The sequence below is a fragment of the Sus scrofa genome, chromosome 2 (assembly GCF_054392235.1).
Source record: "Sus scrofa isolate SSC_HxYL_T2T_F1_AM1 chromosome 2, Sscrofa_HxYL_maternal_Yorkshire_Landrace_v2.0, whole genome shotgun sequence".
In the NCBI taxonomy this organism is placed as follows: Eukaryota; Metazoa; Chordata; class Mammalia; order Artiodactyla; family Suidae; genus Sus; species Sus scrofa.
The window spans coordinates 118,520,800-118,536,498 of record NC_139384.1 but is presented as its reverse complement, the minus strand read 5'-3'; the positions used below and the strand labels follow the sequence as shown (position 1 = coordinate 118,536,498).

Genomic DNA, 15,699 nt, shown 5'->3' with positions numbered 1-15,699 from the left:
GTCTGTACCACATTTCATAGTGATATATAGAGGTGGCCACAGTCTTGCATCAGTCCTCTAACATGGCAGCACATTGGAATCACTGGGAAGTTTTAAAAATAATTATTCCTGGGCCTCACAACCAGAAATTCTGAATTAAGTGTCCTGAGTATGATGTGGGTATTGAGATTTTTATATGCATCCTAAGTATTTCTAATAAGAAGTCAAGATTATGTATATCTGGTTTAGCTGGTGATCTGTACATAGACTGTAGAATTGAGGGAAATTTGCTGAGGTACATGAGGTTCGAACCAACTATAAGCCAACAAAATATCTAGTGTATTATTAAAATCCACTAAGAATTGTCTCTTCAGTTACACCAGATATATCAAGAATGGAATAAAGGATGAAATCAAGAGCCAAAATGGCAGTCAGTGTTTTAACAGTAATGCTTGTCAACGAGCTCCCATTTAGGATTTGCTTTGTATGCTTTTTCAAGTATGACCATTTATTTTTATTTCTTTCTTTTTTAGGGTTGCACTTGTGGCACGTGGAAGTTCCCAGTATAGGGGCTGAATCTGAGCTGCAGCTGCCGGCCTGTACCACAACCACACCAACACAGGATCTGAGCCACGTCTGCGACCTACACCATAGCTCATGGCAATGCTGGATCCTAAACCCACTGAGCGAGGCCAGGGATTGAACCTGCATCCTCATGGATACTAGTCAGGTTTGTAACCCTCTGAGGCACAAATGGGAAATCCCAATTTGTAAAATTTTTGATTAGGAAACCCATAGGAGAAAGAAAAATATTCTAGGCCTATGTTTTTTATTTGGAAGTTTGCTACTGATATTAAAAAATTAATTTACAGTTTATTGTTTATGGGTGAGTTTTTCAGGTATGTATATGTGTGTATGTTTTAGTCACACACACACGCACACATATGTATATACACACGTACACATTATGGGTGTGTATATGTGTGTACTGAATTGCAGTGTAAAATAAACCTTTTATTGTAGGTTGTAGCTAAAATTTTTTAATATACTGGACTGGCAAAAATTAGACTCTGTTCTAGCATGATAGTTTTCTGCAAAAACAGAATTTTATTGAGTTATGGTAGTGGAATCTTGGCATATAAACAAATTCATTCTATACTTAGTTATCCCTATAGTTTTAAAATGTTAGTAATGTAACTGTGAGAACTCTTGGGTTTATTGCCATGGCAGTGGATTGGGTCATTGCTGTGGTGCAGATGTGATCCCTGGCCCAGGAATTTCCATATGCCTTGGGAGTGGCAATAAATAAATAAGTATTTACTGTCTTAACTCCCCAGAGAATTCTCTGGGATCTCTTTTATAGAGAAACTAATCCTATTCATGGGGGCTCTACACTCTACATTTATGATAGTCAGCACTCATGATCTAATTATCTCCCAAACGCCCTACTTTTAAATACTATTCTGTTGGGTGTTAGGATGTCAATATATGAATTTATGGGACACAAACATTCAACTTAGAGCAAATTATCAGTACAGTGTTGAATAGAAATGGCAGGATCAAATGTGCTTGTTTTGTTCCTAACCTTACAAAAAAAAGTTTTCCACAGATACCATTTATCAGTTCATTCCTTAGTTTCTTGAGTATTTTTATCATGAAAGGGTGATGGATATTTTCAAGTGCTTTTTCTGTATATATTAAAATGATCATGAGTATTTGTTTTTCACTCATACATTGTAATACATTAATTGATCTTTATTTATTTATTTATTTTGTCTTTTTGCCATTTCTTGGGCCGCTCCCACGGCATGTGGAGGTTCCCAGGCTAGGGGTCCAATCGGAGCTGTAGCCGCCGGCCTATGTCAGAGCCACAGCAATGCAGGATCCGAGTCGTGTCTGTGACCTACACCACAGCTCACGGCAACGCCGGATTGTTAACCCACTGGGCAAGGGCAGGGATTGAACCCGCAACCTCATGGTTCCTAGTCGGATTCGTTAACCACTGCGCCATAACGGGAACTCCCCATTAATTGATCTTTAGATGTTAAAACAACTTTAGATTCCTAAAATAAATCTCACTTGGTCTTGGAATATAATTCCTTCATAGGATATAAATTCTTTTATATGTTGTTGGATTTGGCCTTATGATATTGAGGGTTTTTCACATTTCTTGACACATTTTTGAAATTTATTTTGCTGAATAAAGAACTCTTGGTTGGATCTTTTTTTATTTATATTTTAGAGATATAGTTTCATTATATTCTGTCCTGCAAACTTTCTGATGGTAGATTTTTAAAAAATTAATATCTCCATAAGTTATGTTTATCTTTTTTTCTGATTTTATTTATTTTGGCTGCACTCACAGCATTTGAAAGTTCTGGAGTCAGGGACTGAACCCATCCCACAGCAGTGACAGGAGCCAAAGCAGTGACACTGTCAGATCTTTAACCACTGCACCAAAAGGGAAATCCTTTTCTGAATTTCTTTAAACTTCTCTAATTAGGATTGATTTTTAGTAGCTTGATTAGTTTAGATGTGTTTTTCTTTATATTAATATTGCTTTGAGTTTCTGAGATTATTGCATATGTGGTTCTATATTTTTCATTAGTTTTACAAAATTTGTAACCATTATGTCATCAAATAATTCTACTTCAGTGCTTCTCTCTGGTACTCAATTAAACATAAATTAGGCCATTTAATACTAACTTCCAGACATCATATATAAAAGAATATTGGGGACTGATGTATTTACATCTAGAAATGATGATTATTCTTTTTTTTGGCTATTAGGTTTGTCAGTTTTGACAGAGTAGAGTTGGATTTGGGTTTCATTTTTCTTCTGTTTATCTTCAGTGTACCACAGGGTTAAAATTCTTCTCATGGGGACTGCAGGTACCTTATGTGTCAGGTACCTCAAGTCAGGAATGCTTGAGGGTTTTGGTGAGAATAACTATTCCATCCTCAACTTCAGTTTTCAACAGGTCCAGTATTCCTGCACCAAGGTTTGAATCTCCCTTTTCTCTAATGACTTACTTATATTGGTAGAATGCCCTTGCTTGTTTTTTCACTCAGGCAAAACTCATAACGGAAGCAGGTGATAGGTTTCACTGGCCCAGCCTCACTCAGTCTTAAGCCCCGATGGCCTGAGCCTCAAGAGTTGGGCTTTTCTTTGCTTTGGTGGCAGACCTTGGGAAGGAATGATATTCCTGTCCCTCCCTCTTTGGAAGATAGTTTTTATTTTCATTCTACCCTGGTGGTAGCCAACTTTTGGGTAGACCATAGGACAGGATGGTTTCCTGCCCGTCCCTCAATGACAGATGGCTTTTGTTCTCTCCTTCCCTCTCTAACACCTAAACTTTACCAGGGATTAGGGGGCAGGAAGTTTTTTGCTTCAGCGTCAGAGGGAGAACTGCTTTTGCTTTACATTCCAAAAGTGTCAGGAATACAGACCTGGAAGGTACAAGGTTTATTAGCAAGTATTCCTGCTTCTCCATTAGTAGTTGCCTTAAATGCTTTCTTCATTGAAGAGGGCTCTCTTACTCTTTTGAATGACAAAGATCTGGTAAGTGAGTGTAGATTCCCCTTAATTTTGAGGTTCCTTGGGTTTCCAAACTGTTGTGCCAGCCCTCACTTGGCCTTTTAACTATTAACTAAAATTTCAGGAGTGTTTGTTCTATTTTCTTTTATTGTTGCCACCTCTATCTAATGTACTCTCTCAAAGGTGAAAGAGTTTATGAGTCTCATCCTTGCTCTGAGGTGTTTGTTACTCTTGGAATAAATTCACCTGGTTTCTTTGCAAATGAACCTTTCTGAGCGGCTCAAAAAAGTGCTATTTTAAAATACTATCTGGCTTTCTTTTTTCTTTTGCTTATTGTTGTTGTTGTTAGAGTTGGGGTAACATTCAGCTTGGTTCTCTGTGTTCTGGGAATAAGAGTCCCTCCACTTTCCTACCTCCAAGATTTCCTGTTTCCTTTATGTTTGTTAATATCATGAAGCAATAGGATGGGGGACTCCAACATCTAATACATGGGAGAAAAGAAAGTTCACTTCTGGGAAGTCATCCTTCAAGCATGTATGTCCTGAATAACTTCTATTTCTGCCTAAGAAAAGAAAACCAATAAGAAATTGCATTTTCACCTAAAAACTCATGTTTCATACCCTCATAATATTCTCTTACATTCTTTCTTTTCAGTAAGATTTTTGTTCCTGGGAAAGTAAATCACACCCTAGGGTCCATCCCCTCTTTAAGGAGGAACATAATAATCCTTTCTGGTCTTAACTAGGGATAGAGTTTCTAGGATGATAATTTCAATGTGTGAAACACTTCACTTGGAAGCATTCATTGGGGGCATTCTTTTTTCATATTTGCTGGTTTTCTCCAAATGTGGTAGTTTCTTTTTCATGTCTTCTGATTTCTCATGGTCATTGACAATTTCTAGTGAGATCATCCAATTCAGAAAATACCACAATAAAATAAGTCTGAGGAAACTGGGGGACAGTTCCACTGTCCTATCATTCAACATCTCTCTTTCCTTGCTTCTTAATGAGAAAGTATTAAATAAGTTGTAGCATCCTTTGATAGTAGTAATCAGAGTCTCTAATGTATCCTTTCCATTAGAGTTACTCAGGCGCTCCCTGTTTGTATGCAGTTATCAGAATCTAGTGGTAGGTACCAGCGTTGTTCCCCACCCCCCTTACCCACGTGGAAGCGGAGAAGGAAAAAGCCCCGAAAGTTCCGCGGGGCAACTGTCAACCTCCCTGCTAGACGTTTGCCTCCCGCCCAAGGAGAAACGTTCCCTTTAGAGGTTTGGGGTGCAGTTACCCCTGGCGGACAGCAGTTTCCGACGTCCGCGCCGCAGGCCTACTTGGCGATAGAAGAGCAGGCTCAGGGTGGGAACTGCAGCCCCTGCCCCGCCCTGCCCTGCCCCGCCCTCCCCAGTGCTGGAGGCACAGTCCCTGCCTGAGCCCAGTTGCACAGCCATGCAAGAAGGCCTGGTGGAAGTGGAGCCCAAGGTTGCACACGCTCTGCCTGAGGAGAACATCATGCCCTCAGAGGCTGGGCAAGCCAGGAAGAAAACCCCGCTCAATAGGATCTTTATAGCCAGGCTGGTCAAGTTTCTAAGTTTCAGAAAAAAGAACCAGGCTGGGGCCGTGCCCCACAGTACCAAGAAGGTACAAGAACCGAAGGAGCGTTTGGAGGGGCCTTGCGGCTTGGGCTGTGTAGTTATTCCCTGCTCTCAGTGTTGTAACAACATCCGTTGCTTCCTGGTTTTCTTCTGCATCCTGGTCACCTCTCAATGTAAGACTGAGGTGGGGGCTGGCTAGAGGAGGGGTGGAAGCAGGCGCCAGGGGGAGTGAGGGGAGGACAAGGTTGTGTGTGGAGAGCATGTGGTGTGTGGCACCCAGCTTGATGTGGCTATACTCTCCAGCGTTCTCAAGGTATGCCTGGAATCAAAGCGGGTTAAACGGGCTGCTGCCGAGGGTTTGGGCACCTGTTCTTGCTTGACCTCATCAGGCACTTAATTGACACCATTCTCCCTCACAGTGTGGGTCAAAGGGGCCTAGGCTCTAGATAGCCACGAGGAGGGAAGAAGGTGTTGAGGCATTTAACTGTTGTTTAGTCACCAACCCTGAGAAATTGAGTCACTCGGGGTTGAATCACTTGGGGGAATAAAGTCAAAAATAGTGGCCGTGACTACCAGGTTGTTTCTGCTTTTGCCCACAGTTTTACGTTAACAAGATCTACTTCCTGCCTGGATCTTGTTAAGTTAAATGTTATTTGAGGAGGAGGAGTGGGACCTCAGAAAATCTGTATCAGAAAACCCAAACTTAAAGTTGTTTATCTTTGCCCACAGTCTGAGGGATAATATGAATTTGAATGCTTTTAGAGAGGACATATATTCTATACTTTGCCACAGCCCTCACCACTCCCATTCCACCTAGATTCTTTACCAGCCTGTTTACATTGATGGTATGCACTTTGCCAAACATCTCTATTGCGCTAAAACAAAATGTCTAAATAATGTCAGTAAAAAGGCTATGTGTGATAAGAATCATATGAGAGAAACAGTCACCATTTGAGAAATGGTGACTTGAGAAATCAAATAAATTTCTTTGAGAAAGGTATTTGAATTATTCCTTGATAAATATGTACAGTGATAGCTGGGAATGTGGTTGAGTATTTGAGAAATGGTGTCTTGAGAAATCAAATAAATTTCTTTGAGAAAGGTATTTGAATTATTCCTTGATAAATATGTACAGTGATAGCTGGGAATGTGGTTGAGTATTAAATAAGGCAATTGATGACAGGGTGTTTTGGTAAATAAACACTCAGATACAGGAAAGCTTTCTTTCCGAGTGATGAGTGACAGGTTTGGCCGGATGATGGTTTTGTCCACCAAAAATGGTTATTATATTCATTTTATTCATCATGTCTCTCCAGGATCTAGTGTAGTGACTGAGGCAGAAAAGACACTCAATAAATATGTATACATAAATGAATAAATTTTGCAGTTTGGGGCCACTAATGTTGCAAATGTGGCCACATTATGAAGGTCTTTAAAAACTAGACTGAGGATTTGAAAGGTTATTAGAAGGTGTTTATGTCTCATTAATGTTCTAGGTTAATGAGTTAGGTGCTTTACAGGCATTGTCTCAATATGATCTCCTTATGAGGTAGGTAGTGTGGAGCCAGTGAAGGTTTTTTAGAAGTGGTTGCAGTGAGTGGTTTTTAGCTCTGCTACTTGTTAGCTGACTTCATACAGATCGTTAGCACAGTTTGAGTGTAATAACTTTGTCTTTCATTTATAAATGTGATGTATTTCTTCATCTATTTATAAATTCATTTATTTATTGTTTGTTACAATTTAAACAATTTTGAAATAAGTTCAAATATTCAGAAAGGGTGCAAAAGCAATTCAAAGAACTTTACCACTCACCCAGTTTCTCCAGTTGTTTGCATTTTACCACACTAGTTCCTTTGCTTTTTCTTTCCTATACACACAGACTTTTTCAGATATGGTGCCCCATTACTGCTAAATACTCCAGCGTGTATCTTCCCAAAGTGAGCACCCTCTCTTGCACTCACTTTACACCCCTCCCAGTCAGGAATATCACCATCACATTGTGAATTAGTAGCCCCACTCACATGTTGCTGTGTCAATATTATCTTTTTCTTTTTGGTCCAGAATTCTATCCAGGAACACATGTTGCATTTAGTTGTCATATTTTAGACTTCTTTAGTCTGAAACAGTTGTTCACTCTTTCCCTGTTTCTTATGTCCATGCAGGTGTTGAAGCATATGGGTGTTTGATTCTGTATGTTGAACTTTAACATTTTTTTTTTTTCATTCCTTATGACCAGACTTAGGCCTACCTGCCTGCCTGCCTGCCTTGCCTCTCTCTCTCTCTCTCTCTCTCTCCCCCCTAAACCTGTGATCTGTCTTTTCATTCTCTTTCTTGTGTCTTTTTGGTGAAAAAGTGTTCACTTTTGTTGAAGTCCAAATCATTTATTTTTTATGGTTTATTATTTGGGGTTTTGATCAAAGAAAGTATTGCCTTAATGTCATGGGGTTTTCTGCTTTGTTGTCTTTTAGAAGTTTTATGGTTTTGCTCTTATGTTTAGATCGCTGATCCATTTTGAATGAACTTTTTAATTATTCAGTGAATTTTATTGCATTTATAGTTGTACCATAATCATCACGATCCAATTTTACAGCATTTCCATCCCAAACCCCCAGCCCATCTCCAACTCCCCAACCTGTCTCATTTGGAAACCATAAGTTTTTCAAAGTCTGTGAGTTAGTATCTGTTGTGCAAAGAAGTTCATTGTGTCCTTTTTTTAGATTACACATGTAAGTTATACCATATAGTCTTACTGTCTGACTAACTTCACTTATGATGATGATTTTTAGGTTGATCCATGTTGCTGCAATGCCGTTATTTCTTTCCTTTCAATGGCTGAGTAATATTCCATTGTGTATACGTACCACATCTTCTGTATCCACTCCTTTGTGGATGGACATAGAGGTTGTTTCCATGTCTTGGCTATTGTATAGAGTGTGGCAATGAACATTGGAGTACGTGTATCTTTTCAAGTCATGGTGTTCTCTGGATACATGCCCAGGAGTGGGATTGTTGGATCAAATGTTACCTCACAGTGGTTTTTATTTGCATTTCTGTAATATTTAGTGATGTTGAACATGTGTTCATGTGTTTTTTGGCCATCTGTGTGTATTCTTTGAGAATCGTCTGTTTAGATCCTCAGCCCATGTTTTGATGGGGTTGTTTGTTTTTTTGGTATTGAGTTTCAGGAAGTGTTTATAAATTTTGGAGATTAATCCCTTATCAGTTGCTTCATTTGAAAATATTTTCTCCCATTCCGTGGGCTATGTTTTTGTTTTGTTTAGTGTTTCCTTTGCTGTGTAGAAACTTTTAAGTTTCATTAACTCCCATTTGTTTATTTTTGTTCTTATTTGTCATTACTTTAGGGGTGGATCTGAGAAGATGTTGCTGTGGTTTATGTCAGAGAGTGTTTGACCTATGTTTTCCTCTAAGAGTTTTATAGTGTACAGTCTTATATTTAGGTCTTTAATCCATTTTGAAGTTACTTTTGTGCATGGTGTTAGGAAGTGTTCTAATTTCATTCTTTTCCATGTGGCTGTCCAGTTTTCCCAGCACCACTTAATGAACAAACTGTCTTTTCTCCATTGTATATTCTTGCCTCCTTTGTCATAGATGAGTTGGCTGTAGGTGCTTGGGTTTGATTCTGGGCTTTCTCTCCTGTTCCACTGATCTATATTTCTGTCTTTGTGCCAGTACCATAAAGTTTTAATGATTATAGCTTTGTAGTATAGTCTGAAGCCCGGGAGCCTGATTCCTCCAGCTCCATTTTTCTTTTTCAGGATGTCTTTGGCTATTCTGGGTCTTTTGTGCTTCCAAACAAACTTTAAGATATTTTGTTCAAGTTCAGTGAAAAACATCCTTGGTACTTTGATAGGATTGCATTGAATCTGTAAATTGCCTTGGGTCGTATAGTCATTTAGATAATATTGACTCTCCCAATCCAAGAGCATGGCGTGTCTTTCCATCTGTTTGTGTCATCTTTAATTTCTTTCATCAGTGTCTTTATAGTTTTCAGAGTAGAGGTCTTTTATCTCTTTAGGTAGGTTTACTCCTAGGTATTTTATTCTTTTTGATGCAGTGGTAAATGTGGAGTTTCCATTGTGGTACAGCAGAAACGAATCCAACTAGGAACCATTAGGTTGTGGGTTCAATCCCTGGCCTCTATCAGTGGATTGAGGATCTGGTATTGCCGTGAGCTGTGGTGTAGGTCACAGATGCAGCTCAGATCTGGCATTGCTGTGGCTGTGGCATAGGCCAGAAGCTGTAGCTCCAATTGGACCCCTAGCCTGGGAACCTCCATATGCCATGGGTGTGGCCCTAAAAGACAAGAGAAAAAAAATGGTAAATAGGATTTTTTCCCTAATTTCTCTTTCTGATCGTTCATTGTTAGTATATAGAAATGCAGTTGATTTCTGTGTATTAATTTTGTGTCCTGCAACTTTGCCATATTCATGGATGAGCTCTAACCTCAGTTTTCTGGTAGGTTTGTTTGGATTCTCTAGGTATAGTATCATGTCATCTGCAAATAGTGATAGTTTTACTTATTACTTTTCTGATTGGATTCCTCTTATTTCTTTTACTTCTCTGATTGCCATGGCTTGGACTTCCAAAACTATGTTGAATAGTAATGGTGAGAGCGGACATCCTTGTCTTGTTCCTGATATCAGCAGGAATTCTTTCAGCTTTTCACCATTGAGAATGATGTTAGCTCTGGGCTTGTCATATATGGCCTTTATTATGTTGAGGTACGTTCCTTCTATGCCCACTTTCTGAAGGGTTTTTATCAGAAATGGGTGGTGGATTTTGTTAAAAGCTTTTTCTGCGTCTATTGAGAGGATCATGTGGTTTTTATTCTTCAGTTTGTTAATGTGGTGTATCACACTGATTGATTTGCGGATATTGAAGAACCCTTGCATCCCTGGGATAAATCCCACTTGATCATGATGTCCAATCCTTTTAATGTATTGTTGGATGTGGTTTGCTAGTATTTTGTTGAGGATTTTTGCATCTATTTTCATCAGTGCAATGGGCCTATAATTTTCTTTTTTTGTGGTATCTTTGTCTGGTTTTGGTATCAGGGTGATGGTGGCCTCATAGAATGAGTTTGGGAATGTCCCTTCCTCTGCAATTTTTTGAAATAGTTTCAGAAGGATAGGTGTTAGCTCTTCTCTGAATGTTTGATAAAATTCACCTGTGAAGCCATCTGGTCCTGGACTTTTGTTTGTTGGAAGTTTTTAAATCACAGTTTCAATTTCAGTTCTTGTGATAGGTCCGTTCATCTTTTCTATTTCATCTTGTTTTAGTCTTGGAAGATTGTACTTTTTTAATAATTTGTCCACTTCTTCTAGGTTGTCTATTTTATTGGCATATGGTTGCATGTCATAGTCTCTTATGACCCTTTGTATTTCTGGGATGTCCACTGTAACTTATCCTTTTTCATTTCTAATTTTATTGATTTGAGTCCTGTCTCTTATTTTCCTGATAAGTCTGGCTAAAGGTTTATCAATTTTGTTTTCTTCATTTCTATTTCATTGATTTCTGCTCTGATCTTTATGATTTCTTTTCTTCTACTAACTTTAGGTCTTCTCTGTTCTTCTCTCTCAAGCTGCTTTAGATGTAAAGTTAGGTTGTTTATTTGAGCTTTTTCTTGTTTCCTGAGGTGGGCTTGTATTGCTGTAAACTTTCCTCTTAGAATGGCTTTTGCTGCATCCCATAGGTTTTGGAATGTTGTATCTTTGTTGTCATTTGCTTCTAGGTATTTTTTTAATTTCCTATTTGATTTCTTTGGTGATCCATTGGTTGTTCAGTAGCATGCTGTTTAGTCTCCATGTGTTTGTGTTTTTTGCAGTTTTTTTTTTGTTGTTGTTATTGTTTATTTCCAATCATATAGTATTGTGGTCATAAAAGATACTTGATATGATTTCAGTTTTTTGTTTGTTTGTCTTTTGTTTTTGTCTTTTGTCTTTTTAGGGCTGCACCTGTGGCATATGGATGTTCCCAGGCTAGGGGTCTAATCAGAACTACAGCTGCCAGCCTATGCTAGAGCCACAGCAGTGCCAGCCCCAAGCTGTGCCTGCAGTCTACACCACAGCTCACGGCAATGCTGGATCCTTAGCCCACTGAGCAACACCAGGGATCAAGCCTGCAACCTCATGGTTCCTAGTTGGATTCGTTTCCACTGTGCCATGACGGGAACTCCTCATTTCAGTTTTTTTAAGTTACCAATGCTTGGTTTGCAGCCCAGAATGTGATCAATCCTAGAGAATGTTCCATGTGCACTTGGGAAGAATGTGCATTCTGCTGCTTTTGGATGGAATGTCCTAAAATGTCTATTACGTCCATCTGTCTAATGCTTCATTTAGAGCCTGTGTTTTCTTGTTGATTTTTTGTCTGGGTGATCTGTCCATTGATGTAAGAGAGGTGTTAAAGTCCCCCGCTATTATTGTGTTATTGTCAATTTGTCATTTTAAGGTTGTTAGCAGTTACCTAATATATTGAGTGATCCTCTGTTGGGTGTATATGTATTTAAAATTGTTATATCTTCTTCTTGGATTGATCCTTTGATCATTATGTCATGTCCTTCTGTGTCTCTTAAGATATTCTTCATTTTAAGGAGTATTTTGTTTAATGTGAGTATTGCTACTCCAGCCTTCTTTTGATTCCCATTTGCATGGAGTATTTTCTTCCATCCTCTCACTTTCAATTTCTATGTGTCCCTAGAAATGAAGTGGGTCTCTTGAAGACAACATATATATGGGTCTTGTTTTTGTATCCATTCAGCCAGTCTGTGTCTTTTGGTTGGTTCATTTAGTCCATTTACATTTAAGGTAATTTTTTTTCAGAAGATAGCACAATTTAATGAGCTAAAAACATGTTATGGATTCATGTATGTGTGACAGACCATTTTAAAGTTAAGTAGTACGGGAATAATAATGTCATGTTCTTTAGTGGTGATTACCTCTAGTATAGTAGAAGAGAAGTATATGACATAAATTCAGCAGTGTTAGCAGGTTTATAATACTTAAATGGGTTCATGAATGTTTAATTGTACTGCATTAAAACATGTATATTTGTTATATGTATATTTTTAGTATATTCCAGATACATAATAAAATGCCCTGGAATATTAAAATAGTTGGAGAGAAATTTAGAAGGAGCTTTTACAATGTTTTGCACTACATTTAGAATCTGAAGTAAACATACTCAAATTCTAAGCTTTAATGCAATATTGAAATAATTTTTAAAAAGCATGTGAAAGATCTAAAATGTACAGAATAGAAAGCTGTGATATACTGATAATTTTTTAAAAACCACAGAACACTGCACATAGTGTAATTTCTGTAATACGCACCTTTTAAAAAATGTGGGTGCTGTATTCATAGAAAAAAAATCAGGAAAATTATACATCAAAGTATTAATAGTGTTTGTCTCTAGAGTGGTTCTCAAGGACAGAGATGTGAGGGTTTTGCCTCAGAGAATTTTTGGCAATATCTGGAGACATTTTTTGTTTTCACAATTGGGAGAATGCCATCAATTTAGGAATCACTAACAAAAAGTACTTCCTAAAACTTCATGTATGAAAATTTAAAGCATATTGCTAAATAAGTCATAAGTCAAAAACAGTGTTAACAAACATTATAAAAGAAGTTAAATCTCACTTGTAGTTAGAAGAATTCAAATTCAGAGTACTATTTTGTACCCAACATATTGACAAAAATTAAAGTGTGAAAACAACAAGTGTTAGAAATATAGAAAAATAGGAGTTCCCGTTGTGGTGCAGTGGTTAACGAATCCGACTAGGAACCATGAGGTTGCGGGTTCGATCCCTGCCCTTGCTCAGTGGGTTAAGGACCCGGCGTTGCCGTGAGCTGTGGTGTAGGTTGCAGACGCGGCTCAGATCCCGCGTTGCTATGGCTCTGGCGTAGGCTGGTGGCTACAGCTCTGATTGGACCCCTAGCCTGGGAACCTCCATATGCCGCGGGTGCGGCCCAAGAAATAGCAAAAAGACAAAAAAAAAAAAAAAAGAGAAATATAGAAAAATAGAAGCGTGTAAATACTAGTGTTGCACATCAATTAATACAGTCAGTTTAGAGAGCAGTTCTACAGTTTCTAATAAAGTTGACAATATAAATAATGTATGACTCAGTGTTTCCTCTTCTAGAAATGTACTGTAGAGAATTTTTCACATATCTATATGGGGAGACATATAAAATGTCTTCTGCTAGAGTTCCCATTGTGGCTCAGTGTGTTAAGAACCTGACTAGTATCCATGAGGATGTGGGTTCAATCCCTGGCCTTGCTCACTGGGTTAAAGATCCAGCATTGTGCAAGCTGTGGTGTAGGTCACAGATGTGTCTTGAACCTGGTATTCCTGTGGCTGTAGCATAGGCCAAGAGTTGCAGCTCCCATTCGATCCCCAGCCTGGCAACTTCCATATGCCACAGGTGTGGCACTGAAAAGAAAAAAAATGTCTTTTACTAAAAAACAGACTGGAGTAATTATAAAAAAACAGACTGGACTAATCAATCAATTACAATATATTAATATAGTAGGACACAATTTAAAGTTAAAATAAGTAAATTAGTTTTGCAGTTAATATTGAGCAATTGTGAAATCATAACATTCAGGTCAAAAATAAAAATAATTTGTAAGTTTATCCTTTTGTAATGTACTATTGATGTAAAATCTTAAAAGCACAAGAGTACATGTTATTAGGGGAAAATGTAGAAGTGGCATCAATTCATGGACATAACCTTATGATAGTGGTTCTTGCTGAATAACAGTGGAGAAAGCTTTCAGCCAAGGTAATAATGTTTATTTCTTTATATATATTTTTTTTTTCAAGAAAATATCAGGGAGTATATATTTGATAATAGCAAGTAAATATACCATTTCCTTTTTTTTTTTTTTTTTTGGTGTACTTGGAACATTTTTTATGATTGAAGGAAAAGAATATCAAAAGTTAAGAATCGTTCCATGTTATGCAAGGTAAATGTTTATGACTGTGTAGACAGGGTAGGCAGATGATGCTAAATTAAACTCTAAAACAACTTTTGGAGTTCCCCTTGTGGTGCAGCAGAAATGAGTCCAACTAGTATCCACAAGGTCATGAGTTCGATTCCTGGCCTTGCCCAGTGGGTCAGGGATCCAGCGTTGCCATGAGCTGTGGTGTGGGTCGAAGACGTGGCCCAGATTCTGCATTGCTGTGGATGTGGTGTTGCTGTGTCAGTGGCGTGGGCCAGCAGCTGTAGCTGATTCTATCCCTAGCCTGGGAACTTCCATATGTCATGGGCGCAGCCCCAATACATTTAAGGTAATTATTGATATGTATGTTCTTACTGCCATTTTATTAATTGCTTTGAATTTGTTTTTGTTGCTCTTTTTTCTTCCCTTCTTCTCTTGCTCTCTTCTCTTGTGGTTTGATGACTATCTTTAGTGTTGTATTTGAATTGATTTTTCTTATTTATGTGTGTATCTATTGTAGATGTTTGGTTTGCAGTTATTCTGAAGTTTTGATATAAGAGTATATATATATGAGATTGTTTTAAAGTGTTGGTCTCTTAATTGCAAGTGCATCTCCAGTGTCCTGCATTTGTACCCACCTCTTCTCACAATTTCTGATTTTGGTAGCATATTTATGTGTGGATAATTTCCTATATTTACTGTATATATGCCTTTACTGGTGAGCCTTGTCATTTGTACTGTTTTTGTTTCTAGTTGTGGCCTTTTCTGCCTAGAGAAGTTCCTTTAGTATTTGTTGTAAAGCTGGTTTAGTGTTGCTGAATTCTCTTAGCTTTTGCTTATCTGTGAAGCTTTTGATTTCTCCTTCAAATCTGAATGAGAGCCTTGCTGGGTAAAGTAATCTTGGTTGGAGGTTTTTTTTCTTTTTATCACTTTAAGTATATTGTGCCACTCCCTTTTGGCCTGCTGATAACCTTATCAGGGTTCCTTTGTATGTTATTCATTTCTTTTCCCTAGCTACTTTCAATATTTCTCTTTGTCTTTAATTTTGGTCAGTTTGTAATATGTGTCTTGGTGTATTCCTCCTTAGGTTTATTTTATATGGTACTTATTGTGCTTCTTGGAATTGAGTGAGTGATTCCTTTCCCATGTTTGGGAAATTTTTGGCTATTATCTCTTCAAATATTTTTTTCTGTCCCTTTCTCTCTCTCTTCTCCTTCTGTCACCCCTGTAATACCAAAGTTGGTGCATTTAACATTTTCCCAGAGTTCTCTGAGACTGTCTTCATTTCTTTTCAGTCTTTTTTTCTCTTTTCTGTTCTGCATCAGCGATTTCCACTAGTCTGTCCTCCACCTCATGTATTCATTCTTCTGCCTCCTGTATTCTGCTATTGGTTGCTTCTAATGAATTTTTTATTTCAGTCATTGTATTTTGTATGTCTGCTTGCTTAAGTTTTACATCTTGTATTTTTTTGCTCAGTATTTCCTGTAAATTATCCATCTTTGCCTCCAGTTTATTTCCAATGTCTTGCATCATCTTCAGCATCATCAGTCTAAGGTCTGTTTCCTGGAGGCTGAGAATCTCCAGATCACTTAGCTGTTTTTCTTTTTCTTTCTTTTTTTCTTTCTCCCTTATC

General features: G+C 38.0%; 1 protein-coding gene across 26 annotated transcripts in view; it reads left to right on the top strand.

Moving 5' to 3' along the window:
- Positions 1–4,675: 4,675 nt before the first annotated feature.
- SLCO6A1 (solute carrier organic anion transporter family member 6A1) overlaps positions 4,676–15,699 on the top strand; it is a 98,266-nt gene continuing 87,242 nt past the window's right edge. For 5 of the 26 annotated variants that reach the window (XM_085014142.1, XM_085014133.1, XM_085014134.1 and 2 more), the window contains exon 1: positions 4,690–5,278. In XM_085014142.1, the coding sequence (XP_084870268.1) occupies positions 4,960–5,278 (319 nt within the window). In that variant the 5' untranslated portion in view covers positions 4,690–4,959. Of the gene's footprint in view, positions 5,279–15,699 lie in introns of all 26 variants that reach the window. The other 21 variants (XM_085014138.1, XM_085014141.1, XM_085014139.1 and 18 more) reach the window with 11 other exon arrangements.